Source organism: Colletes latitarsis, chromosome 13 (assembly GCF_051014445.1).
Source record: "Colletes latitarsis isolate SP2378_abdomen chromosome 13, iyColLati1, whole genome shotgun sequence".
Lineage (NCBI taxonomy): Eukaryota > Metazoa > Arthropoda > Insecta > Hymenoptera > Colletidae > Colletes > Colletes latitarsis.
In genome coordinates this window covers 14,444,787-14,470,638 of record NC_135146.1, presented here as the reverse complement: position 1 = coordinate 14,470,638, position 25,852 = coordinate 14,444,787, and the positions used below count along the sequence as shown (strand labels likewise).

The window sequence follows — 25,852 nt, the reverse complement described above, 5'->3', positions numbered from 1 at the left end:
AAAATGATTGTAATTGATCACTGAAACTAAACATATTTTTTTTAGAACGATTTGAACTGTTTTAATTTTTCGAAAAATTGCACACCTTCTCGAATTTTTTTCTCGAAACCGAGTAGGATTTCGGGGGTACGTCTATTCACCAAAAATGATTACAATTGACCACTGAAACTAAACATAATTTTTTCAGAACGATTTGAAATGTTTTAATTCAATTTTTCAATAACGAAGCCTCAAAATCAACAAATTGAATATATCTGGCGTGTTGAATCAATTAATCTGTAAATATTTAAAATTGTTCAACCCCATAACGACTTCAATTTTGAATGCACACCCTAAGTTATGTTTTGACTTGGAAAATTAAAAGAAATCCATAACCCTTTCGATCTGAATTTGATAAATTGGAACCCAGATCGAATCGAAGGTAAGAAAAATTCATATTTCCGACCCATTGTCGAATATATTTCCACCGATACTTACGTCGATCTTGCATTTCACTGAGAGAAATTATTTGAAACGTTATCGATTTCATAACGGAAATTCTTCTCGAAACGTTGAGCTCGCGCGTAGCCCAGTTCCCATGAATTATACGATTCGCGATTTCGTCGCTCTCCCGTTTTCGTTTACCTTCGACAAACTCGTATCGAGTGATTTCTTTCCTACCTAAACCCCACGTTCTCCCCCTCCATTTTCAAACGACAAATGTTTGCGTTTCTACGTCGCTTCTCCGCGAAAATCTTCCTCGCCTCGAATACAAAGAATCCAAAAAAAAAGTTTCTTTCTTTCCTTGTAACGTCGTTGAATATTTTTCCAAAGTTCAAACCGATTGTCAAGCTGGGCGATCGTACGTTTTCAATCTCATATTTTCCTATCGAATTCACGTTGCACGCAGCTTTAACGATGGACGAGTTTCTCACATTTTCTACTCTTTGCTGCGTGAAACGTTTCGTGAGAAAAATATGTCGTGTAACGATAAATCTTGATTAAAATCGAGCATCCAGTTATCGAACGGTTCAATGATGCTGAAGAATGTCGCACGATGCGTTCCTAATGGATCCCAATTGGCTTTTCAATTGAGTGTAAATCAGCATGTGAAAATCGATGCGCTAACGTAACTGCATTAAATCTGAACGAACTTCATGTAACTTGCTAATGTTAGAATCCAGTTACCCAACCGATTAACGCTGGGAACACTACTGTGTTAATCGTTTATTTTAATTAAACGAGCATTAACACGTTAATCTCCGACGATCGATATCGGTCAATTCCCTTTGTCATTAATGGGCTGTAGATCTTTATTCAAATTCATATTTTTATTAATAGCATTAGTGAAATCGAGAGCTTTGTGTCCCAATTTTTAAATGTAATAATTCATCCAAAGAGTTTCGATCAATTCCCAATATTCATTTCCACTCTTAACGTCCAACTTTTGGATCCGCAGTGGAGATTAAAAAAGTCGCGAACCTCGACCTAAAAACAATCAAAGTAAAACTGTGTTTCCCTCCTCGTGTTTTATCCCAAGATAAAAAGTTTCGAGGCACCTGGTCGCGAGCGAAACGTTCTCTAGCAAAACGATGCTAAAGTTATGAATAAAATGTAAATAACGTCGTCCAGTTTCCTTGCGTTCCATGATAAAAAAACATTGAGAGGGATACACGTTTCCGGTAGTTATTGTCGCCGTCGTCGAGAACAATAAATATTGTTCTTGCATCGTGTCGAACTTGTCCTAAATCTCGCGAATAATGAATCGCCGTTTCGCGTTGTCGCGTGCTACCAACATGGCGGTTTCAGCGAAACGAGGCTGGCCTGATTCCCCCACGAGCTAGTTAGATTTTTCTTCCAGACTTTCTCGATAACACGAAATTAGAAATAATGCTTCTACGCGAAACACTCGATATACACTGCGTGTCATGACGATAAAACCTGAAATTTTCAACTTTATATATATTTACCTACATCGTTTCAAAATATTTTTACCCCAAAATGTAAAGTCAAAGACGTAAAAATGCTTTAAAGAGCCACTAGAAATACCTCTGTTATTTATAATTTCAAATCGTTCTAAAAAAATTATTTTTAGCTTCAGTGGTCAATTATAATCATTTTTGGTGGATACATATACCCACGAAATCCTAACCAATTTCGAGAAAAAAATTCAAGAAGGTGTGCAATTTTTCGACAAAATTTAAAAATTTCGAATCGTTCTAAAAAAATTATTTTTAGCTTCAGTGGTCAATTATAATCATTTTTGGTGGATACATATATCCACGAAATCCTAACCAATTTCGAGAAAAAAATTCGAGAAGGTGTGCAATTTTTCGACAAAATTAAAAAATTTCAAATGGTTCTAAAAAAATTATTTTTAGTTTCAGTGGTCAATTATAATCATTTTTGGTGGATACATATACCCACGAAATCCTAACCAATTTCGAGAAAAAAATTCAAGAAGGTGTGCAATTTTTCGACAAAATTTAAAAATTTCGAATCGTTCTAAAAAAATTATTTTTAGCTTCAGTGGTCAATAATAATCATTTTTTGTGGATACATATATCCACGAAATCCTAACCAATTTCGAGAAAAAAATTCGAGAAGGTGTGCAATTTTTCGACAAAATTTAAAAATTTCAAATGATTCTAAAAAAATTATTTTTAGCTTCAGTGGTCAATTATAATCATTTTTTGTGGATACATATATCCACGAAATCCTAACCAATTTCGAGAAAAAAATTCAAGAAGGTGTGCAATTTTTCGACAAAATTTAAAAATTTCGAATCGTTCTAAAAAAATTATTTTTAGCTTCAGTGATCAATTATAATCATTTTTGGTGGATACATATACCCACGAAATCCTAACCAATTTCGAGAAAAAAATTCAAGAAGGTGTGCAATTTTTCGACAAAATTTAAAAATTTCAAATGATTCTAAAAAAATTATTTTTAGTTTCAGTGGTCAATAATAATCATTTTTTGTCATTAAACATACCCCCGAATTCCTACTCAGTTTCGAGAAAAAAATTCTTTACCGAAAATATAATTTCTGGCCAGAAATGTTTGCTCGAAATTGCATGCGAATCTTTAAAATGTCATAACTTCTGAACGGATTGACGGATTTTAATGTTTAAAAAAGCAAACGACGCGTATTTTAATGTAGAATATGTAGAAATTGCAAAAATATTCGAAAAGTTGATTCTTGACCCCGAAAAATGAGAGAAACACCATAGAAATGGTCCAAGTTTCAAACAGCCATAACTCTTATAATAGTGAATATATTTCAATGAAACTTTTTTCCGAAGTAGAGCTCATGGGTACCTACAAAAAAGTATTAGACAACTTTTCTGTGGGGCGTCAAACAAAATTATTAAAAATGAAAAACGAGTTTCTAAGAAAAATCGACAGGGGGTAGGTGCCTAAATTTTTCGACGAAAAAAAAAAATTTCAAATCGTTCTAAAAAAATTATTTTCAGTTGCAGGTGTCGATTACAATAATTTTTGGTGAATAGACATACCACCGAAATCCTAACCAGTTTCGAGAAAAAAATTCATTACCGAAAATATAATGTCCTTCGAGGTCGACGACGTCCAATTTTTCGCAATTTCCCGCCATTGTCGCGAAGAAAAATTAATTCCGGCCAGCCCGAGTGCTTCACAAATATTAATAGTTTTCGCGAACCCAGGGATCCTTGCTCGTAGCCTCTGAGAGCTTCGTCGCGTTTTGCAAAAGGATGACGTCACGAGATTACTTGGTTGGTTGTGCGCTAGCGCGATACTCCTTGCCAATATTTAGCGATCGAACGACGATCGTGCAGAATCGAACAAAGAATCCCGCCAGCAACGATGGTAATTGCGCCTCGTCAAACAACGCGAATTTAATCGCACGATCTACTGGCTAGGATTCTCTTCGAGACAAAAGGCGATTGAGTTCGTGGGAGACGATCAAACTTGTTGAACTTCCGCTAGATTCCATGAAAGTGGCTCTCAATATCGTCTGTGGGAGCCCTTGTTTAAGAGAACACGAATTTAGCGTGTTTATTCGAACGTTTTCATACATCGATTCTCTTTGACGATCTTATAGCGAAACATATTGATCACGAGGAATTTTTTTCACAATTTTTGTCGTTACGAACGATGTTTAAAGGTTACTTGTCGTAAATACTATTAATATTTCGCATAATACATAATATTTGTATACAGGGTGCCCGAAAACTAGGTGTCCTAACCCTGACCAAACTTATACTATGTGTTACTCAAATAGATGGCAACGAGAGCACGAAATCTCGCGTGTTTATTCGAAGTTTTTCATATATCGATTCTCTTTGACGATCTTATAGCGAAACATATTGATTACGAGGTATTTTTTTTACAATTTTCGTCGTCAATGTATTTAATTTGATGCACCAACGACATCCGATGTCCAAGGATTAGGGTTCTCCAATGGCATCGCGACGGAGGCGTGTTTCCTCTGGACAGAATCGATGGAACCCATTACGAAAATTGAAATTCCCGGTCGCGGAGGACTCAGCAAGTACCTTCGATCCTGCCACTTCATGGAACAATGTCTCTGGCCTGGAAGAAGGTATCGAGCTACGCGGAGTCTACGTGATTTCTCGATTCACTGACTCGTTGTCGATTCCAGCTTCTAATAAAATGGAACTTTCGAGGGCGCGTGCCCTTCCAATTTTTAATATTGAACGCCTCGAGAGCGACAAAAAGTTTAAACTATCGAAAAGTCGAATATTAATTCTTCGATGTTATTTAGAGACATTATGCACTTAAGTTTTATAATATATCTTTGAGGTGCATAGATTATTTAACGGTATAAATGAAATTAATACTTAGGTTTGGGTTTAAATAAGATATGAAATTATATAAGAAATTAAAAATTTTTAAATCGTTCTACAAAAAATATTTTTGGTTGCAGGGGTTCATTACAATTATTTTTGGTCAATAGACATACCCTCGAAATCCTATCCACTTTCGAGAAAAAAATTCAAGAAGGTGTGAAATTTTTCAACAAAATTAAAATATTTCCAATCGTTTTAAAAAAATTATTTTTAGTTGCAGGGGTCGATTACAATCATTTTTGGTCATTAGACATACCCTCGAAATCCTACTCACTTTCCAGAAAAAAATTCAGAAAGGTGGACAAATTTTTCGACGAAATTAAAAAATTTTAAATCATTCTAAAAAAATTATTTTTAGTTGTGGGGATGAATTACAAGAACTTTTGGTGAATACACATACCCCCGATATCCTACGCAATTTCGAGAAAAAAATTCCTAACCAAAAATACAATGGCTGACCCTGAAATTTCATCCGTATGTTTAAAATATCATAACTTCTGAACATATTGGTGAATTCTACACAATTGTAAATATTAATCCGAACTATTCGCTAAATAATCTATGTACCACAAACGCATATATAATACTGAAGTGCATAATAGTTATAGAACTTTGATTGAATTCAATTCGTACCCATTTCCCCTAGCTGCCCACTTAATTCTGTTAATTCTATTTAGAACTTTGTGCCTATCCGTGTACCCGTAAGTTCTTGCAGCGTCGTTGCAACAGAGATTCGCGAATTTGAGTCGCCTAGCTGGAAAAATTCTCGCGGGAGTGAAGAGAATGTCGTCGTTGCGCGTTAAAAATGTTATCTCGCCGAGCGTGTCGAGTTAATTGCATTTGAACCGGCAGTGCTCTTCGCACGGTAACTTAATTACAAATTCCCGCGTCCCCCGTCGCGAAACGAAACTGATTTAATATTCGCGGATACATCGTTTTGCATTGCTGATTAATCGACACGCGAACGCCTCGAAACGGAAACTGAAAGTTTAGATTCCCGCGGTGTCACGCGTTTAATTCAAGGGGGAAAAATCGCGAGAAAAACAGGGGTCCACGAATTTTTCTATAAACAAATATAATTACTACTTGTCAAAGTCACTGGTCAAGAAAACATTTATTGGATAAATTGGAATTAATTCTGTTTATACGAGAACTAATTATCGATATTATTTCCCATTTTTGAACATGTGTTTCTTGTTTGTAATACTAAATTATATTTATGGAATAAGAAGAATATCAACATTTATTTATCGTATAAATTCTAATTAATTATCTGTTGTTTCACAATTTTAAAATTCGTGTTTCTTGTTATATTTATGGAATAAGAAAAGTATCAAAATTTATTTATCGTATAAATTCTAATTATCTGTTATTTCAGAATTGGTGTTCATCGTTCGTAAATGATAATTTGCTACGAATTAAAAGTGACTGGACGATTGTGTGATTGAATGTTATCTGTGACCATTAAGTAACGGTTAGATTTAGTATTTGTTATTCGATGTTTTTGAAAAATGTATCTCCGTGGCAGGATCAGTGTCGATTTGCAGTCGAATGCAAATTCGTTCGCGCGGCTCGGTAGTCGAACAATGACATAACCGGCTCTATAACAACGCTGAATTTTCAATGAACTTAACAAGCGTTTGATAAAACGAGCGCGACGTTCGTAACGCGTGCGCGCGAAATAGCCGTGGCCTTCCTTTCGTTCACGTGAACTATGCTGACGAATTAACGTGAACGCGATAAACATTTGATCAAATCACGGTAGACGATAAAGAAGTCGATGCAGAAATAAATTTCCAGGAAAACAGAAACCTTCCACGAACAGTGTCTAAATTTTAAAAGTCGAAATACGGTTGAAAATTACTCATATTATTTATTATGTATATTTGTGAATTTTCACGATAAACGTCAAATATTAAGACTAGAAACTCGAGAAAGAAAAAGAATAAAAAGTGACTGTTTCAACCATAGTTAGATCGAAGTTTTCGAAGTCTGAATGTAAAGTAACATCAGGAAGCAAGCAATTTTTGTGATATTCAATCCCACAGACTTACATAACTTTTTCAAACGCAGAAAATAAATAACATCTCTGTTTACCAAGAGACCAGTGAACGTTTCTACTTTTTTATTTAAAACTATCGTGCTTTTATTAATTTTATTTTCACGTTGGAATCACAAACATGTATCAACAATGCATTCACAGAAATCACAAACTCTTTTATTTCACGTTTCACTGATAGTCTATAGATCTTTTAAATTATTTCATAGTTATCAGTTTGAAGATTTTTTTTAAAGTTTTTTCGTTTACAATGACATTTAGGGATAATATTTAAAATTGTTTAAAGCAGAGAGAGCACAGAAATGAGAAATTAATTGAGAGAAACGATCGAAAACTAGAAAAAAGAGCGACTGAAACACGTTTCACAACTGCACCACCACGTGACGCGACGCGAACTAAGCACAAGGCACGCTTTTATGGTCACGCGACGTGGCGACGCTGGGCGTCGCGGCGCAACTGCACGATCCCTTGTTGCACACGCCCGAATTTCCATATTTTTACACTCCTCGCGACTCCTTCGACGAATAATCGATCCCCTTACGTAAACATTCAATCATTTCCAAAGTTTCCACAACAAACAATTTTGAAAATTATCTCTTTTCAGTTAAAATTTGTTTCAGGACAAATAAACAGTGCAAAAGTTACATAGAATACGTGATTAGAAATTTTATAAAAAATTATATATTAAACATTCTCAAACATTTATTGTCAAATGAAATGGAATCAAAATTACGTGTTTTTGTGATCGTGTTCCATGTGTTTATTAGTTTATTTTCGTGTTTAAAAGAGTATATTATTTCATTTAAAGCATATAGATGTAAATTACTTGCATCAGAAATTTGATATTGATTTCCAAATTTATTTCCAAGTAAATTACATCTATAAGCTTTAAATGAAATAATATTCCCTTCCAAACGCGAAAATAAACTAAAAAACACATCGAACACGATCACAAAAAGCTCACAACTTTCGAAAATCCTGTCCAAATTTAGAAATTAATTTCACAATGTCGTAAATTGCATCTATATGCTTCAAATGAAATAATATGCTCTTTTAAACACGAAAATAAACTAATAAACACATGGAACACGGTCACAAAAAAGCTCACAACTTTCGAAAATCTTGTCCAAATTTGGAAAATCGAATTTTCCCACAAAATCTAACAAACAGAGATGAAATTAGGAGTGGAAACTGTGGAGGCAGACATCTGTTGCCCGTGGAAAACAGGAAAAGCGTGGCACGAATTTCGTGAGACGAGATTTCACGACAGTTTTCTCGTACGAACGATCTCACAATTAGAATTTGATCTCGCGAGCACGGTGCATGTATCGATAGCTGCGTTTCGAGCTGCACTCGAGGACAAACTAAGAGAAAGGTTGAGGTGGAACTGCTGAAAATCCGTCAGCAAGAGCGAGTTGGAAAGAAATCGATTGTCTTGCGATATCTTCGCGCGCTTTAAATGCAAGCCATCCATGACCGTAGCCTTGGCCCGCGGTGCCCCATTTCTCACCCCTCGCACAGAAGCAAACAGATGCAAAAAATTTTTTCTACTTCGAAAAAAAAAATTTCCAATCGTTTTAAAAAAATATGGTCGGTTGCAGGGGTCAATTACAATCATTTTTGGTGAACAGACATACCCCCGAATTCCTACGTAGTTTCGAGAAAATAATTCATTACTGAAAATATAATGTCTGACCCTAAATGTCTGTTTCCCCTGAAATTTCATGCGTATGTTTAAAGTGTCATGACTCCTGAACGGATGGGAGGATTTTAATGTTTCAAGATGCAAACGACGCGTATTTTAGTGAAAGAAAGATTTAATTTTAAAGGTGTTACATCCCCCTAAGAATCTCCATTAAACGATAACGAAAGATCCAATTGAATTTTACTTACGTAAGATGAGGATACCTGCGTTGTTGTTAATAGGTATTGAATAATTACAGCTGTGACTTACCTGTAACAAGAAAAGGAAAGATATTGTTAGTAAATCCATAATATAAAAAATAAATCGTGTGTAGCTTTTATTGTAATGTAAAAATTTGAAGAAAATCATAAAAGTTTTTGTTCGTACTAATGAAAAATTAAAATGAATAATAAAAATGACATTTGTTGACGATTTAAGTGGCCATAAAAGAATGATTGTGTTTTAGCGTCCAAAGTAATAATTACTGTGACAATCGTTCGAGAAATATGGAAATTTAATCGAGTAACAATTCCATTCTTGTGAAATATAAATGCTTGCATTATAAATAATCGAAAAAATGATCGCTCGTGCAGAAGTTACGTTCATTATACAAGCTTTACGTAACGAATTATCATCGCGTTACCATTTTATTTCGCGAGTCGCGCATTATCAGTGAACCCTTATCTAGAAAGTGTGCCACACGATAGGGAAATATTGAAAAGCAGACTTGGACGATAAGCTGACCACTTTTACCTGCTTTATTCGATACCACGAAGAATTTAAAAAAAATTATTTCAATCGGTAATATTAAAATATAATTTACTATTTAAATTATTAGTACATTGAACTAGAACGTTAAAGATTTTATTTGTTTATGGATTCCCGATAACTTAACTGCGACGATTATTCTACAAGAAAAGTTAATTTAAAATGTTTATTTTCAGTAGTAATTTCTGAGAGTCTAACGTGGATACAAGTAGAAACATTTATGTTTAAAAATATAATATTGGAACCTTGTGGGAAATTTAATTATATTTCAGTGGAGAAAAAAAGTCGAAATAAAATTAACGAAAAAATATATTGGGAGCTTGAACGAAATATAAATTATTCATGTCGGAACGATGAAAGCGACGAAGCTTTTACGAAACTGCTCACGAATTTAATACTCCCCGGATAAGAGAAGTATTTTCGATATTACTGGAACGATAATGCAGGTACGTTGGTAAGGAAGATTCATACAGCGAATACCTACCAACAGATCCAGTGCAGTTTAATAACCGCTTCGATGGATCGAATTGCAATGTACTTGGTCGTGGAATAATATTCCTGGGAATATATTTCAAGAAATAATTTTTGACACATGGAAATTAATAATGTTTAATAAAGACTCGTGTCATAAACTCCCTAGACAGATTCTAATTTCGTGATTGGGGTTTTCAAAATTCTTAAAAGAATATCACGTAAAGATCATGCATCAAATTGTAAGGGAATCCTCGTAAGAAGGCTTTAATCTTCCTAATGGTTTTAATGGGTCGATTAATGGCTAGCTTATGGTCACTGGTGGTCAACAGTGAGGTGGACATTAAGGTCAGCGGTCCAGTGAAGATCCAGAAATGGTCAAGAGATGGGACCAATCGAAATGGTATTGTTCTCTAGACCAAGCGGTTCTTAACTCTTCACGTTGACACTGTCTCCCCACTCTTCGACTTCCCCACATGAAGACTACCGCTGGACAAGTTCTTCAGTACCCCTGGAGCATCCAGGGGGAACGGGTCTCGCGGGCCAAAGCCAGGCCATTCGTGCACCGCTGACCACTGGGGGACCAGGAGTGACCAGAACTGACCACTACTGACCAGTGCTGACCAGCCTAGATCCGACTACTGACCACTACTGACCACTACTGACCAGTGCCGGACCGTGATGACCACTGGTAAGAACTATTTAAAATTGCTCTCCCCACTTCTATTTTGTCGTTTGATACCAATTGAACGTTATGGAACTGTCTATCGGTTTTGCTAAATTACGAATCGTTTCTTATGTTACAGTTGGACCTCTGGAGCTGCTTCCTTGGTAATGGTAACTAATGCTCAACAAGTAGTAAGTTCACTTTACTTGTTTATGTTATTATCACAGAATTGACCAGTTTATTTTATTTGTTTGGTCATAATTTAATGTTCCCTGATTGTTCGGTTTTATCTGATTATTATGTTCCTCTATTTCTACTTCTGCCTTATTTTCTGAATTGACATGTTTGTGTTGACTCATGTATAATTCTTGTTTGCATACTATTGTATCAATTTTGTCTAATTCTCTGATATTTTCACTCTTCGTTGTTTATTATTTCATCGTTGGATTTTCAATTCTGCTCAATCTTTGTTTCTGTTCGTCTTCGTTGGTATGGTTCTTCGGATAATTTTCGTAATTGCTTGCTATTTTACTTCGACATTATCTCTTCTCTTCTTCAAGTATAGGTAGAATACTTTGTTTGTATTATGTGTAAATTTTGTTAGGTAGGTTTAATTTCCTTAGGTAGATTTAACATCGAGAATCTCATAGATTCTCACTCTTCGGTACATCAGCACGACTAATTATTCCATCCAAATTTCCTTTCCTTTCGTATGTCACTAATATGGGTATCAATTTTAGTTTCAGATTATTAGCAAAGACATCGATGGAAAACACCACAACCGCCGAGGGACATTTAATTCTAAGTCGATTAGATTTAAGCTTCGTCGCGAATCTTAAAATTAACGTCGAAGATTTCTTTATTGTACATATTTCCGCGTCCTACCAAGCAATTATTAAACAAGTAGCTTCTCTCGCTCGTTCCCTCGTTCTTCGCTTCGGTCACCGCTGTTTCATCGATTGAAACATGTGATCGGCCGTGTATCTGGTCCTACAGATCTAATCGCCTTCCCTTGGTAAGCTTGGTTGAGGGAAAACGGCACTTCGCTGGAAGGTGTGGAGTTTCCGTATCCTGCGGAAACGCATACCTTCCAGCGGAAGACGACCCTGTCTCAGGTACTCTCTCTTTGTCAGACAGCCTAAGTCGGGTCCTTCGGGCTCCCGGCGGGTTGCGTTGGAGAAATGGAGACCTCGATTCGGGGTTGCAGTTCTCTGTTTTCTTGTTGAGATCGAGTTAGCAAGGGCAGTAGGTTCGATCCTCGGATCAGCTGCACGGTTCAGCATCGCGTCGCGTCGCGTCGCGTCACCCACGATTTAGCTTCATCCCTCTTTTTAACCATATAATTGCTTGGTAGAACTAACATCCAAGGAACTTTGTTTCCTTCTAGCGTCCGAATTTTAGCTTCAAGTTGACTAGACTTGAGCTTCGACGTTAATTTTAAGTCTCTAGTGTATGCGTCTCCCAATATTGCCAAGTAATTATTTAACAAGTAGCTTCTCTCGACTCGTTCTCTCGTTACTTGCTTCGGTCACCACTGTTTCGCGGAACGAAACATGTGATCGGCCGTCCAGTTTGTCCGAAAGATCTAGTCGCCTGCCAATGATAGATCGATTTCTAGAAATAGAAATCAATCTACCAAGGGCAGTGTGGATTCGATCCGAAGATCTGCTGCACGGTTCAGCATCGCGTCGCGTCGCGTTTCCAACAATTTAGCTTCATCCCTTTTTAAACAAAATAATTACTTGGTATTTAGACTTAAGTCCTTAGTGTAGCCGCGTGTCCTGCCAAGTAATTATCTAACAAGTAGCTTCTCTTCCACTCGTCTCCCGTCTCCTCCGATCACCGCTGCTTCCATGTAGAAAGCAAGTGATCGGCCGAGTAGCTGGTCCGAAGGGTCAGTTGCCGTCCTCTAGCGAGACGATCCAAGGGAAAGGGTATTTCGGCCGTAGAGGGGATCAGGGACTGTTCCTGTCTACGGTAGCCCCGACTCGGGATCCCTCTCTCTGTCAGACATCCCGAGTTGGGTCCATTTGGCTCCCAGCAGGCTGCTTGGGGGAAATGGGGAACCCGTGTCGGGTGCGTCGATTCCCTTACCCTTCGATCGGACTTGCCAAGAGGCAACGAGCTGACCCTTCTGACCTCGCTATTCGGTTCGCGTCTCTCGTTCCTCGCACCATTGCATGGTGCATCGCGTCGTATCGCGTCGCGTCGCGTCACCCACGATCTAGCTTCGTCCCTCTTTTAAACAAAATAATTACTTGGCACGACTAATCTAGTTTCTAAGGATGTAAAAGGGAGATCGATGGAACTTGGATTCCATCTATCTCCCTTCGGGTCTCCACTCGCAGCAACCTCCACGTGGTGAGACCTGGTAATCGGTGTCACTCACGATAGAAAAGTTATTCTTCGTGGGTGACACCGAGCTAATGGCTGCGATCCACTTTGCATAGATTAGTTTTGATTCTCATTGATTCGTCAAAGATTCTAGAGTATTGTCAGACGAGGTATACGAGTAGATCTTTCACTCAATGTATTTTTTCGGCCCATTTTTATTGGATCTCGAAACCCTATAACTATTTTCGTGTCATTCGCAATGTTACTAACAGATTCAGAAATGAATTTTAATCCCTTCCATAGTCAACTCACATGTATTTATGCACACACTACAGCTATTTGCCTATCAAATAGTTTCTCAACTGACCGCTATCCATGAGAAGAGGCCGGTAAAATCACCTCGGTATGGCAGTCAGATTGGGTTGCGAAAGTCCATAAGGTGGAAGGTCTACTCGTATACCTCGTCTATGGTGCAACTGTTTCAAAGGTCATCGAAGTATAGTAGGAATCTTCAGAAAAAGAGCACCGTGCCACCTAGCGTGGGGTGTAAAAATCACAGAATCAAACGGAAATAAAATCCCTAGCTTAGCGATTGTTAAGCGGATCAGGCGTGGAGTGATCCTCGCTCCAATTTCCGAGCGCAATTTCCCCCTTTCAATCCCGCTCCACGGTTAATGCCAGGCGATGAGTTAACCGGATTATTGCCTGGGATCGGGAAAAATCCGGGAATTTTGTTCCCTGCTAATAATCGTCTCGTTTCGAGCCCCGACGTCGCTCCATTTTTCTGACCTATACGCCTTGCAGCGTCTCTGACGGTGGAGGGAAGAAGAAAAACAAAATGAGTCGTCGTTGCAGTGGGGGAGGAGTGAGCTCCGGGGGGTTAAGTGGTCGAGAAACAGAGGGTGCAAGGGCGCTGCAGAGATTCTCCGATACGCACCTGGCCACGCGCATTTGAGGGCATCAATGACGTCAAACCTCGGGGGGTGGAGGTTCTCGATTACGTCACTGGCCCAGGCAGCCTCCGCCGCCACAACATCGATCAGTTCGAATCGCGCGGCGCTCCCAGGGGCGAAAGGGGCGAGAGGGGCCACGGCTGATTCGAGGAAACATCGCTAATAACCGGTTCGCGGTGTATTAATTAAATTTTTGATCCGGCTATATAGATATTACTGCCCTGTCAATCGATGCTTACTGCATTCCGCGAATTAACCCTCAATTGTTTCCCCATTCTTTCAATTGCGGATTTTCCACGAGATTTTAATTTCGTTTCCGAGGTATTGATTTTGGGTGAATTTCGAAAAGGTCATTGAGCTATATGCTTTTAAAATTACACATTTTGAGAACGTTCGGGACCTTCTACAATCCCAACGGTGTAATTTTATTTTCGATTTTGAAATTCGACAACTTTTCAATTATCTATTAAACTGGATAAATACAGTTTATAAAGTGTGCAATATAAATCAAATTACATATTCCAAAAGTGTCTGTCTGTTTACTCTGAATAAATACAAATTGCGTTAAATAGATTTCGATTAAATTGCTATCGTAATCTACCCCCTCAGTTTATCGTGAACGAAACATTGTATTCTAACGCTTGTAACATGCTTGCAGGAAGCATCTAGGGAAACATTGGAATACCTTCGCGACGGTTATGCGTGCATTTGAGAAATTGTTATGCGTTATCTGTAATGGCACCGGTGTAGCATACTCTCGGTCCTCTTGCGTTGAGTTTATCTCTTGACATGCTTGCGGTGAAATTAATTAAGCAACGGAAGTAATGAGGGTGAGGCGCGTTCTAGAATTTCTCTTTAGTCGTGGTTGTGAAAGTGTTGTGGTTTAGGAGAGTTGGGGACAAGGTATTGAAGAAAATTGAGAGACCACCGTCCTCTGGATTTCAAAGTTTCGAACGATTTTTGAGAATTTTTGGACGAATCTCGTTGGTAGTTCGATGAGGCAGGGCAGTTCTTGATTTTAGATAAGTTTTGAATCGTTTATTTGTACTATAAAATCCCTTGCTCTGTAATGATCAGAATTTCCTGATGGAACACAAAAAATTAAATTAAAAAATTACTTTCCGTTGCAGGGGTCAATTACAATCATGTTTGGTCATTAGACATATCCCCGAATTCCTACCCCCTTTCTAGAAAAAAATTCGAGAAGGTGTAAAAATTTCGACAAAATTAAAAAATTTCCAATCGTTTTAAAAAAATTATTTTTAGTTGCAGGGGTCGATTACAATCATTTTTGGTGAATAGACATACCCTCGAAATCCTACGTACTTTCGAGAAAAAAATTCTTTACCGAAAATTTACTGTGTGGCCGGAAATGTGTCTATAACTTTTTAACGAAGGCTCACTCAACAAATTACTATCTTACTTTGGCCTCTAGAATCTTCCATTAAAATTTTTCCCAGGGGTGGTCGAACACTCTGTATAGTAACACGACCCTAATTTTAGAAAATGAGGATATTTATTAGAAGAAACTGTACAATGAAAAAAGAAAAAAATAAAACCAATCTTTTGGTACGTAGAAAGGTGAAAAATACAAAATTATATTATTGTTTCTCCATCATTAGACGTCACAAATACAAGAAATATATAAATAATTTTGGTTAGGTTTATCTAGGGTGTCAACAAGTAATCGATAGTCGAAAAATAAGGACCCACCCTAATGTCGATCCTAATTTATCACGATGCATAATCGATCTGGTCCCAGTTTAGAAATTCGACTGACTCAGCATCCAATAACACGTGCAACTGCTCGAAGAACGTTCAGTGTAGCTGTCAGAGTTCTTTTTAACGCGTTCGAATGAAAATCGAGGGGGCGTGGGAAAAGTTTCAGCATTTGTCGCGCGTGGGAGGCGTCTGAAACGCGTCTCGCGTGCTCAGAGAAGAAATTCCCATCTGATGTCACGTGTTACCTGCCTCGATGTCGGAAGGTAAACGCTCAGAATCGTGCCAGCAGCCTTTCGAGCGTCGCGCGTGTCAACAGTCGAAGCGGAAATCGAGGAAGATGTCGCGAACGCTTGCATGGAATCAAAGATAAATGCACGTTTCTCGGCGGTTGAGAAAAGAGAGCGTTTCAGAGCCTCTGCGATTAACAAAACACCCTTATTGTATGTTTGTTACTCAAAATGAAATACAATTAGAGCGTTCAGGGTGTTGAAAATAATTGTTTACAGTTGTTTAATAATTTTACAATGTTTGTGCCTTGATTCATCCTTTATGGAGATGTTTCATGGTCAGCTAGCTTTGTTTTCGTCAATTTTGAAAATCGTTCACACTAAAAACTGTCCTGTCGTTTCACTAACCTACTTGAGGGATGAACACGTGGTCCACAGGGGCAGCAACCGCTGCTCAATCGTTTCCTCCTACGTGCACACCAATCCTGACCCATCCTCCGCGTCCAACCGTATCAATTTCCCCTCTTCCAGCAGTCCACGCGTCGATCCTCCGCGAGCCTTCGAAGAGGAACGCGCGTCCTCCTCCGGGGAACCCAACGTGGACGCATTTTCTTCAACCTCCAACCTTCGAACCCTCCACAATCCTCTGATGGTCGCCAAGATTCTCTCATCGAACTCTACCATGCGTCAACCACCCCTAAAAACCAACGACTTCCAACTTGAAATCCGTTCTTCTCCACTCTCACGACCTCATGGTTTTACGAAGGTATTGTTTTAATAATTGCTTTACGTTTGGACAGAGATAATCCAAGGGTAGAACATCGATATTCATCTTATCTATCCAGAAGATTCTCAGTAAAGTTGTGGGATCGCACACGATCCTTCCAATTTAGATCACCTCGAGACACTCCTCGTCACTCACTCCTCTGGTCCACTGATGAGAAACTGGAAGGCAGAAACTACCCCTAGGACACTACACTGTGATCACACCACGTGGACGATACGTTGCACCACCCTGAAGACCACGCAAATGAAACAAAATCAACGAATCAAGGCAAGGATGTTCCCAAGCGTCGTAAGGAATCGCTCAAAATCACCAGGATCACGTTGCTGGAGTTCGACTGGAGGGGCGACAAGGTAGACACTACCCCCCGGGCACTACACTGTGATCACACCACGTGGACGATACTTTGCGCCACCCTGAAGACCACGCAAACGAAACAGAGTCAGAGAATCGCTCAAAATCACCAGGATCGCGTTGCTGGAGCTCGACTGAAGGGGCGACAAGGTAGAAACTACCCCCAGGATGCTCTACTGTGTTCACAGCACGTGGAAGACACTTTGCGCCACCCTGAAGACCACGCAAACGAAACAGAGTCAGAGAATCGCTCAAAATCACCAGGATCACGTTGCTGGAGCTCGACTGAAGGGGCGACAAGGTAGAAACTACCCCCAGGACAGTACATTGCGATCACAGCACGTGGATGACACTTTGCACCACCACAGGAAGGAAAGAAAGTCAGGGAATCGAGTCATCGCGTAGCAATCTGAGTGCAACGATGCTTGAGAGCGTTGTCTGGGAGGCGAGAGTCGTTCGAAATCACCAGGATCGCGTTGCTGGAGTTTGACTGAAGGGACTGCAAGGTTGCCACGGCACGGTAGGGCGTCGGATACGTGACGAGCACCAACGTGGCCGCGGAAAATGTAAACTTCTTCGGGGGATGTAGTGTCGTGGTGCGGGAGGGGCGATAGAGAGGGGAGAGCCACGTTGGAGGAAGACGAGGAGTCCTCTCGTGGCTCTATCGACGCGAGCGCCTTCTCCGTCGAGGCTTCGGCGCCGAAAACGACGACGCCGAGACTCCTGGAAGGGGTGGCCAACGAGGACGACCAGGGGGAGGAGGGCAGGAACGGAAGACGGTGCGTGGAGTGGAATTGTTTTCGAGGGTGCACAGCGGGTGGACCTTATTTATCGAGCGTCGACAGTTTTTCGAACGCCACCCCGGAATCATCACGATTGTTTTTGGAAAGATTTTTTTATCTTTTTCATTCAATTTTCTACGTTTTAATTCACAGTTGCTATACAGCCATGCTGTGTAAAGATATTGGGGGAGGAAAATGTATGAAAGATTCACCCTTGTGTACATCGTTGGTCTCAGTTTTTGTTTTTCGTTTTGCCCCGGAACCGTTGTTTTCCTGGGTGTTTTCGCGCGTTTCTCGCGTTTCTCCAGGGGTGGACTGCTCGATAGGAGGGTGGTTCCGTTAAACTTTTGCTCGTAACCGAGGTTAGAGTTCTGTTTTCGTCCAGTGGATGGATGCAATTTGTCCAGCGACCTATGGTTTTCTCTAGACAATGGGGTAGTTTTCTAATCTTCCTGTTGACGGTTTCTGGTTTTGGATTTGGTACGTTGAATTCTTGGGTTGTGCTTGACGAGAGTTTTAACATCAAAGAAATGTTTGATAAAACTAGTTTCTAGAGATGATACAGAATCTCTACTGTGATGTTCCAGCTATTTTTCAATTTTATTCACAGAGTTTTCCATTTCCAGGACGTTTCCCTTCGTCGATTAATATTCACACTTTTCACAAAACTCGCAATCTCTCGAATATAGAACGTGGAATATGATTAGCAACACTGACGGGGAAGTTAGGCGCCTCCGGGGTTGAACAAAACAATAACTGGGGGGAGGGGGAAGTTTCATTGAAGTCAGTCGTTTTGTCATAAACTTTGCTTGTTTGCCTCTATTTTGTTAGTCGCTTTGAGAAACCGTGACGCTAACAAAATTCTGTTACCTCCGACAATACTAGTTCTACGATATACAGGGTGTCGAATAATCCGTGGCAATACGATTCCACATCGAAAGAAATACATCGAAAATGTGGAATTACCATTTTCTTTTTTTATACGAAAATAAAATTAAATTAAATTAAAAAATTACATCAGATCCACCCTGTATAACACTCTAAACTGTGATTTATTGTTGTTTTTACAATTCTACAGAAACCCAGAACGTTAATTGGAAAATAACTATTTATTAAGCAAACGAGTCGTTTAGCAAATCGTTTAGTTTATCTTGCATTTAGCATATTTATGCAATATTGAAAATTTTCTCTATAATTAATTTCTACGTCGAGCTTCCGCGTAAATAAATATTTATCGGTCGGTTATCGGCGTAATAACTGTCGGAAAATCGTCGACGTCGCGCAAAGCAAAACGTAATTAGTAGATAATTTGTTCGATGTTATGTTTTGCTTTTAGGTAGTACATTCTGTGCAGCAAAAATGTTACTTTTAGCTTTCAATAACCACGTGCTCGGTAACACACCCACGATGCTTAAAATCAATGGAAAGTGGGAGGGTGGGTGGCGGTGGTGCCGTGACCCTTCCCGGTTCGAATGGAAGCTGTGGCCTTCCGGGTTGATAAATTAAAAATGAAAAATCAAATGGCAAAAGTCAAAATGTCGTCTACTATTTTTAAAATGCTGACAATCCTCGTGTCGAGTCTCGGAATTTACCATTTTCTGAATATAGTAATTTAATCGTTAATATAATAGTAGATATCAAATGATAATAGTCAAAATATCGTCTACTATTTTTAATATAGTCAAAATGTTTGTACGAGTCTCTGAATTTACCATTTTATGAACAGGCTAATTCAATCATTAATATATCACTAAAAGAGAAATGGTAAAAGTGAAAATGTCGGTCCAATCGATCAAGACTAATCAGAAGCTAAAGTTCAGAGATTCAGAGATGAAATGGAAGATGAAATTTATCCCCTCGTAGCGATAATGTAGCCCGAATTACTTCCACCGCGTTAAATCTCCTCGAATGGTTCGATTGAATCTATATTTTCCAGTTCCTATTTCGGTTTCTCGTCAGAGGTGAGCCCAGACACTCGAACGAAGCTTTTAACCTCGAGAAACATCTTAGCTCCCTGTGAAAGAGTCCGAGGTTGTCCCTGAAACTTGTTACGAGCAGAGAGAACGAGCCACGTCTTATAACAACGAAAATCACCGGAACAGTGTGATCTACTAAAAATTCAACACCGACTGCTTCATTAGAAATTGGCTCCTCTGCCTGGATTATACAAATTTAAACGCTAGTTAATTTAATTTAGTGGAAACTTGGGGCTCAATTGCTCATTAATCTATCCAGATAAGAATCAAAAGAATTTTGATCGAGTTATTTAACGTAATTAGGGGGTAAAATATTCGTTATGGTGCTTTCACAGCACTCAGAACTTTGAATTCGATTTTAAGTTTCCATAAAGGTTGATAATTTGAGTTTTATACTCGTTGTAGTGTGCTTTGTAATATAATATTACACACTATAAGCGAACAATACTATTATTTTCATCAATAGACACGATAGATGTACGATAAATAAAATCGAGAGGCCACGAACTAAAAGAAGACTTTGAGAACCACTGCTCTTACCATTTCAGTGTCGAATCCAACGTTATCGATCGAGAATGAAATAAGACTGCAGCGCTGTACGGTACGAGAAAATTCTCGTTGGTAAAGTAGTTTTCCTAATCTCAAATCTAACAGTAGTTTTAAGTTTTCTTGAATTAGATTACCTATTTCTGGTCTTCTTTATTATGTAATTATTAATAGCGATGTTACTCACTATTGTGTCAATTTTGTTACAAAAAACTTATATCTGTGCCCATAAAAAACATATTTTTCTACATCTACAATCGGTGTATGGATGCTCGATACTCTATTCCTCTTCGATAAATAATCATCGTTAAATTTGTCTTATCGAATCTTTATCCTCGACGATTCTATTATAATTTATTCAGCTACACTGCTAATTTGTTTCGTAAATAACACCTGGACGTTTTTCAAAATGCACGTCTATATTTGATTTAACGCGAGGACCATTTAATTAACAAGCTATCTCAAATTGGATACTTCCATGGTGCTTCTATCGCGAAATAGGAAATTAACGAGCCCCGGATTATTACCGTCTGCTCCGTGGAAACCGAATCTCCATGGTTTCGCGTACGAGATCGAATTCGAATGGGAAGTGTAACAAGAGCAAAGCAGAAATCCACTTAGCGTGGGGCAGAAACCGATATCTCGAGTCGATCACGGAGCAGTTACCAACACAACCGAACGTGCTCCGCAAACAACGCTGCCTAATCGAATTATCGACGAAACAACCGGTTCTATTTCATGACACTGCACACGTTGCCTATCGAGGACACGTTTGCAAGCAAACTATTGACGTTCAAATAAATACCAAAATTTGTCTAAGAAAATAACTTAATGTAGATCAAATGTAAAAATCAAGAAACATTTAATCGGGTCCCTCGTTAGGTGACTTGAGCATTTAAATTGTCGCTATGTTCAAAGCAAATACTAAGTGTAGAATGTACTGTCCGTCAGCGAGAAGTAGGCAAGTGAAAGGAACGCGGCTCTAATTGGCCCCCCACTCTAGTCTAGCGTTTTGTGAGCCCACGTATCGGTTACGCGTATCACCACGCAAGCGACTGCCCCGTTAGTCAACTCTTCGTGGACACATTTACCATCGAGAGACGACTCGATGGCTTTTCTTCGCAAGATATTTTGATTTAAAGTTTTGTCTCATACAGGGTGTTCAGCCACCCCTGAGAAAAATTTTAGTGGTAGATTCTACAGCCTACGAGGCCTCAATTAAAAAGTTACTATTCTAAAATTTTCCCCAGGGAACACCCTGTATTTACTTTATAGATGTGGGTAAGTCGGTAGAGCAACCAAGTATGTATTCCCTAGCCAAACGAGTCGTCTCTCATCTCTTCGATCATCAACTCTATCATGTGTGAACTACTCACTCTAAAAAGACCTCGGAATCGCTTCTGGGCAACACCAACCTCGGCAGAACGATAGCCTTCTTGCGTCTGGGCTTGAGCGTCGGGCACGCGAACTGAAATTCCGTGGGCTGTAACGGCGAGTGGGGGCTCAGTATAGTGATCTTTCGATCGCTGCCACCTGGGCTGGTCAACGAGAACACGTTGGTGGGCGGTGGTAGGCTCAGGTGTTGAGGGATCTTCCTCTCCAAGCCTGTATTGGCGAACAAACCGCGCCTGACTTCAGCGTTTAGGCTCTCCTCTCTGTGAAGATTATCGCTGCTTCTGGACTCCACGGTCACGATCTTCCTTACATCCTTCGTGGAGGAGGTCAGGAAGCTTCTGTAGTGGGTTCTAGACCCGGTCACGTGGGACTCTGAGGACAGAGACAGCGACTCTAGGGACTTGGAGTCGTCTGTGTAGCGATCCTCAGCGCTGAGGAAGTTTTTCGAGGTTCTCAGGCTCTCCATGGACCTAGCGGTGATTTGCCCACTGCTCACTGTCGTCAGGAAGTGCTGTTGCTGACGGTGTTGCTGCTTGTGCAAGGTGGACAGGCTCTTCACCTCTGGCTGGTACTCTTCCTCGCTAGACGACGACCGAGCAGTTTTATTCAACAGCCCAATACGACCCCCAGAGTGCCCGGATATCCTGGACTCCCCCACTTTGAGGCTGGTGTTCATCATCTGGCGTCTCAGCAGCAGGGACTCTGCCTCTTCAGGAACGTCCAGCGAGTGTCGATCACCACCCGAGATCCTGTTGCCTTTTTCGTCGGTGACCAGAGGCTCTGGCGTCTCGTCGTCCTTGGGAATGTTCTCTGCTTCGTTCTCAGAAGCGCCCTCCACAGTGTCAGAGTCCTCTGTCGAGTTGGGCCGTCGAGACATTAACGTGGAGGTTCTAGAAGTGAATCGAGAGGTCACCAGGGTTTTCGTCTTGGTCTCCTTGCGAGACAGTGTGTTCACCAAGGTCAACGACTCTCGTTTCTCGTCGGTATCGTCGTCGTCCATTTCGACGAGTTTTTTTTACCCTTCGAGATTCTTTTGTCCTTCCTTATCGGCCGTCGGTAGGTCGAAGGTCTCTCAGAAAATTCGCATTTCAATCACACGTCCTCTCGAGTTACTTCCGACGCTGCGATTTTTGCAATTACTGTCCAAGGATAATAGATTCCCGATTCCTGCAGGATTCCCCGTCTTCTCGAATCTGTTACGCTATCCGGTTTGCTGAAAGAGTCAACCACTTTTTCACAACGTTCTTCGATTAGAAACTTTAACTTTTCGAGTACCTGCGATCACCATTTATTTTATTAAATAAATCCTTAATTACTTAGTTGCCAAACCAGTTTGATTATTGAATAGACTAATTGGCCCACCCAGCGTTTAGTTTCTTTCAGTTTTCGGGGCAGAATATGTTCTCTACAGTGTCGTGAAACGGTTCAGCCAGCTTGATTGTTCCAGAGGGATATTAGATTGTCGTCGCAGTGGAATTGCCGCAATCGTATTAAACCGTTCGCGAGAATATCCGGTGAATCTATACTAACGACGATTGAATCGACGATTGATGCGAATAGGATCGGTTTTCCTGTTCGAGCTACCCATACAGACTGCAATTTCTTTTTTTTACTCTAATGGAACTGGAACCACCGTTGTTATGTGACCCGCACGCGAGTCACAGACAGTGAACAAGGAAAAAACGACTAAAAAGACCTAACATTTCAGAATATCAACGAACTCATAAACCTGTATGAAATTTCTCAGAGAGACGATTTCTTCATGGAGATCGTACACGTCTGTAAATTGGGTCAGAATGCAACGAGCTGAATTAATTATCGATACGAGTCGTCATGATTAATTAATTCCCCTCCGCCCGGGTCGTTTTGCATTTTTATTACGACACGTTGCAACCGAATGATTTGTTTCTCATTTAATTATAAATGTCTCTACAAAATGGCGATTAATCGAGTTCTCTGGTAATATCGAGCGACGAGGCTGATGAGGATTTTCGGTGAATTTCGAACCAAGCAATTTCACTCCAAACTTCGCGTCAGAGTTTCCAAATATGGCCGATTGAATTTTAAATTACATCTCATTGAACGGTTGAATTTTAGTTTCAGGCCAGTTTCCAGTAACAACTAACTTATTGATAGCGTTCATTCCACGTTTCTGTGCCACATTTATCGTAGTAACAAAGTAAAATTACATTTCACGGAGTAGACGAGTTTACGTTGCAACCTTTTTTCCATGTTCGTAAAAATTCACTTCGTTATTCGGTTTAATTGGTACGTACATCCAACTAACATTTATTTATCCAGTTCTGTCTCTTCTATCCGTTCGTACGGATTATTCTAACAGTTCTATGTACTCCATATATCGGATTAAGTCCACTGGAATTATCGGTTAATTTGTTATGTTTGATTTAGTAATTCTGTTTAGTGACGTAGAAAATCTATTCAAACAGTTTTATCTGTTCGTATGCCTTCTGTCATATTTGTTGTAATAATTTTATAGTCGTATAGACCACCTTGTACATAGAGTGTTCTATATACAAGAAATTTTCTTTTTTCGAAGTAGAATATTCCTGGTCAGACATTATATTTTCAAAGAAAATAAATCTACATTGGTCTATTGAATTTTAAAACAATTTCCAATCATCAAACTTTTTAACGAAGCCTCAATCAACGAATTGTTATTCTTGTTTTTCGTCTTATTTTGGCCTCTAGAATTTCTCGTTTAAATGTTTCCCAAGGTTGGCAGAACACCCTGTATAATTCGGTATTAAGACTTAGTACTTAGACGACAGTAAAGTAGAATAGTTCAGTTTACAGTAAGTGAGATTTTGATCTAGATTTTGATTGAGAAACTTCTATTTTATTATTATTATTATTAAGATGGTTTGACAAATTTGAATAGAAAATAGTGATCTTTAGTTTGTAATTGGATCTATGGGTTTGAATTCAGAGCTTAACATTTTGTTAATAAATACAAGCCAATAGAGATGGAAAAATGTAATATGTTACGACGTGAAACTGAAATATTCTTAGATATTCGGTCTCGTTGGGAGACCACCCCCTGGAATGCATTTCTAAATCTGTTTTTCTTCTTTTTTTTTTGTTCGCTGCCCTCTCATGTCGAGACAGGATGCTCCTTTTAGCAGAGACTGTTGACAGCACGAAGTTCTGTGTGATATAATAACTGGAGACACAAATACATGGCTGTACCAAGTGACAGACACGATGAAACGGGTATGACAATGGAGAGAAATAATTCAAAACGTCAGAAGCAACGAATGAAATAAATAAAACAAATTTAAAATACGATAGATAAAAGAATTACTGAATTATATTCAATATATATCAGAAAAATTAGAAATATGATAGATAATTCGATAATTCATTTATCAATCATATTTTAATTTTCTAATATATATTTAAACATAATTCATTACTGAACGCTACAATTATTTTTGCCTTCAGAATTAACGACAAAAACAAATTCTAAAAATCAAAAACCTACATTCTAATTCTGTCTTGCACGTTTACACGCTATTTCAAGCGTTCGCTCATTCCCGTTTGGTTTTCACCGACATCTTTTCCAAAGCGTGCTCGTTGAAAGATAATTTCGCGTTTGAAAATTTTCTCTCGAAAAACCAAATGGGTTCGTTAACTCGTATTCGTTCCTGGATTTTCTCTGCGATAAAGGGCAAACCTACCAAGCGAATTTGATTTCTCCCGCGCGTCTGACGCCCCCGCGACCCATCGATCGGGTCAGAGGTCGCGATAATTAGCTGCCCTAGCGAGCGAATAGAACGAAAATTTGAAACAAACGCCTCGGGACACGTTCTCCCTCGAATAATACGAAACTGCCTGCTCGCTAGCTTCACCGATGCATTTAAAATAACATCGAGGACTCTCGAACCGCCAACTATAAATGAGATAAACGAAATTCATAACGCAACTTGGCTTATGCTTTTCAATCCCCTTTCATCGGTCGATTAATTATCGCCACGCAACGCGAACGTCTGCTTACTCTTTCGTTTTCACTTGCATCACATAATAATAATTAATTTAATTTAGAACGGTGAAGATCATGAATCTATTAATATAAATATTAATTACATTTTGGTAATAGTATTTATACTCTCATCGTTTAAGCAAACATAGTAGTGATTATTAGACTGCATTTGCATGGAAATTTATGCTTTTGTTGACAGAATTAACGAAATGGGAGCTTTGCAGAGGGGTGTTTCTGTAGTTATTTTGAAAAATTTAATTTAATTTTCATAATGGAATGAATGAAATTGTATTCTAAT

The 25,852-nt window shown here is 39.2% G+C and overlaps 1 protein-coding gene across 11 annotated transcripts in view; it reads right to left on the bottom strand.

The window, feature by feature from the left end:
* Dnc (phosphodiesterase dunce) overlaps positions 1-25,852 on the bottom strand; it is a 189,141-nt gene that overhangs the window by 58,208 nt on the left and 105,081 nt on the right. For 4 of the 11 annotated variants that reach the window (XM_076780988.1, XM_076780990.1, XM_076780993.1 and 1 more), the window contains exon 2: positions 21,536-22,767. The exons of 5 other annotated variants lie outside the window; for them this stretch is intronic. In XM_076780988.1, the coding sequence (XP_076637103.1) occupies positions 21,536-22,554 (1,019 nt within the window). In that variant the 5' untranslated portion in view covers positions 22,555-22,767. Of the gene's footprint in view, positions 1-16,125; positions 16,529-21,535; positions 22,768-25,852 lie in introns of those variants that run through there. 2 more of the 11 variants (XM_076780992.1, XM_076780999.1) reach the window with 2 other exon arrangements.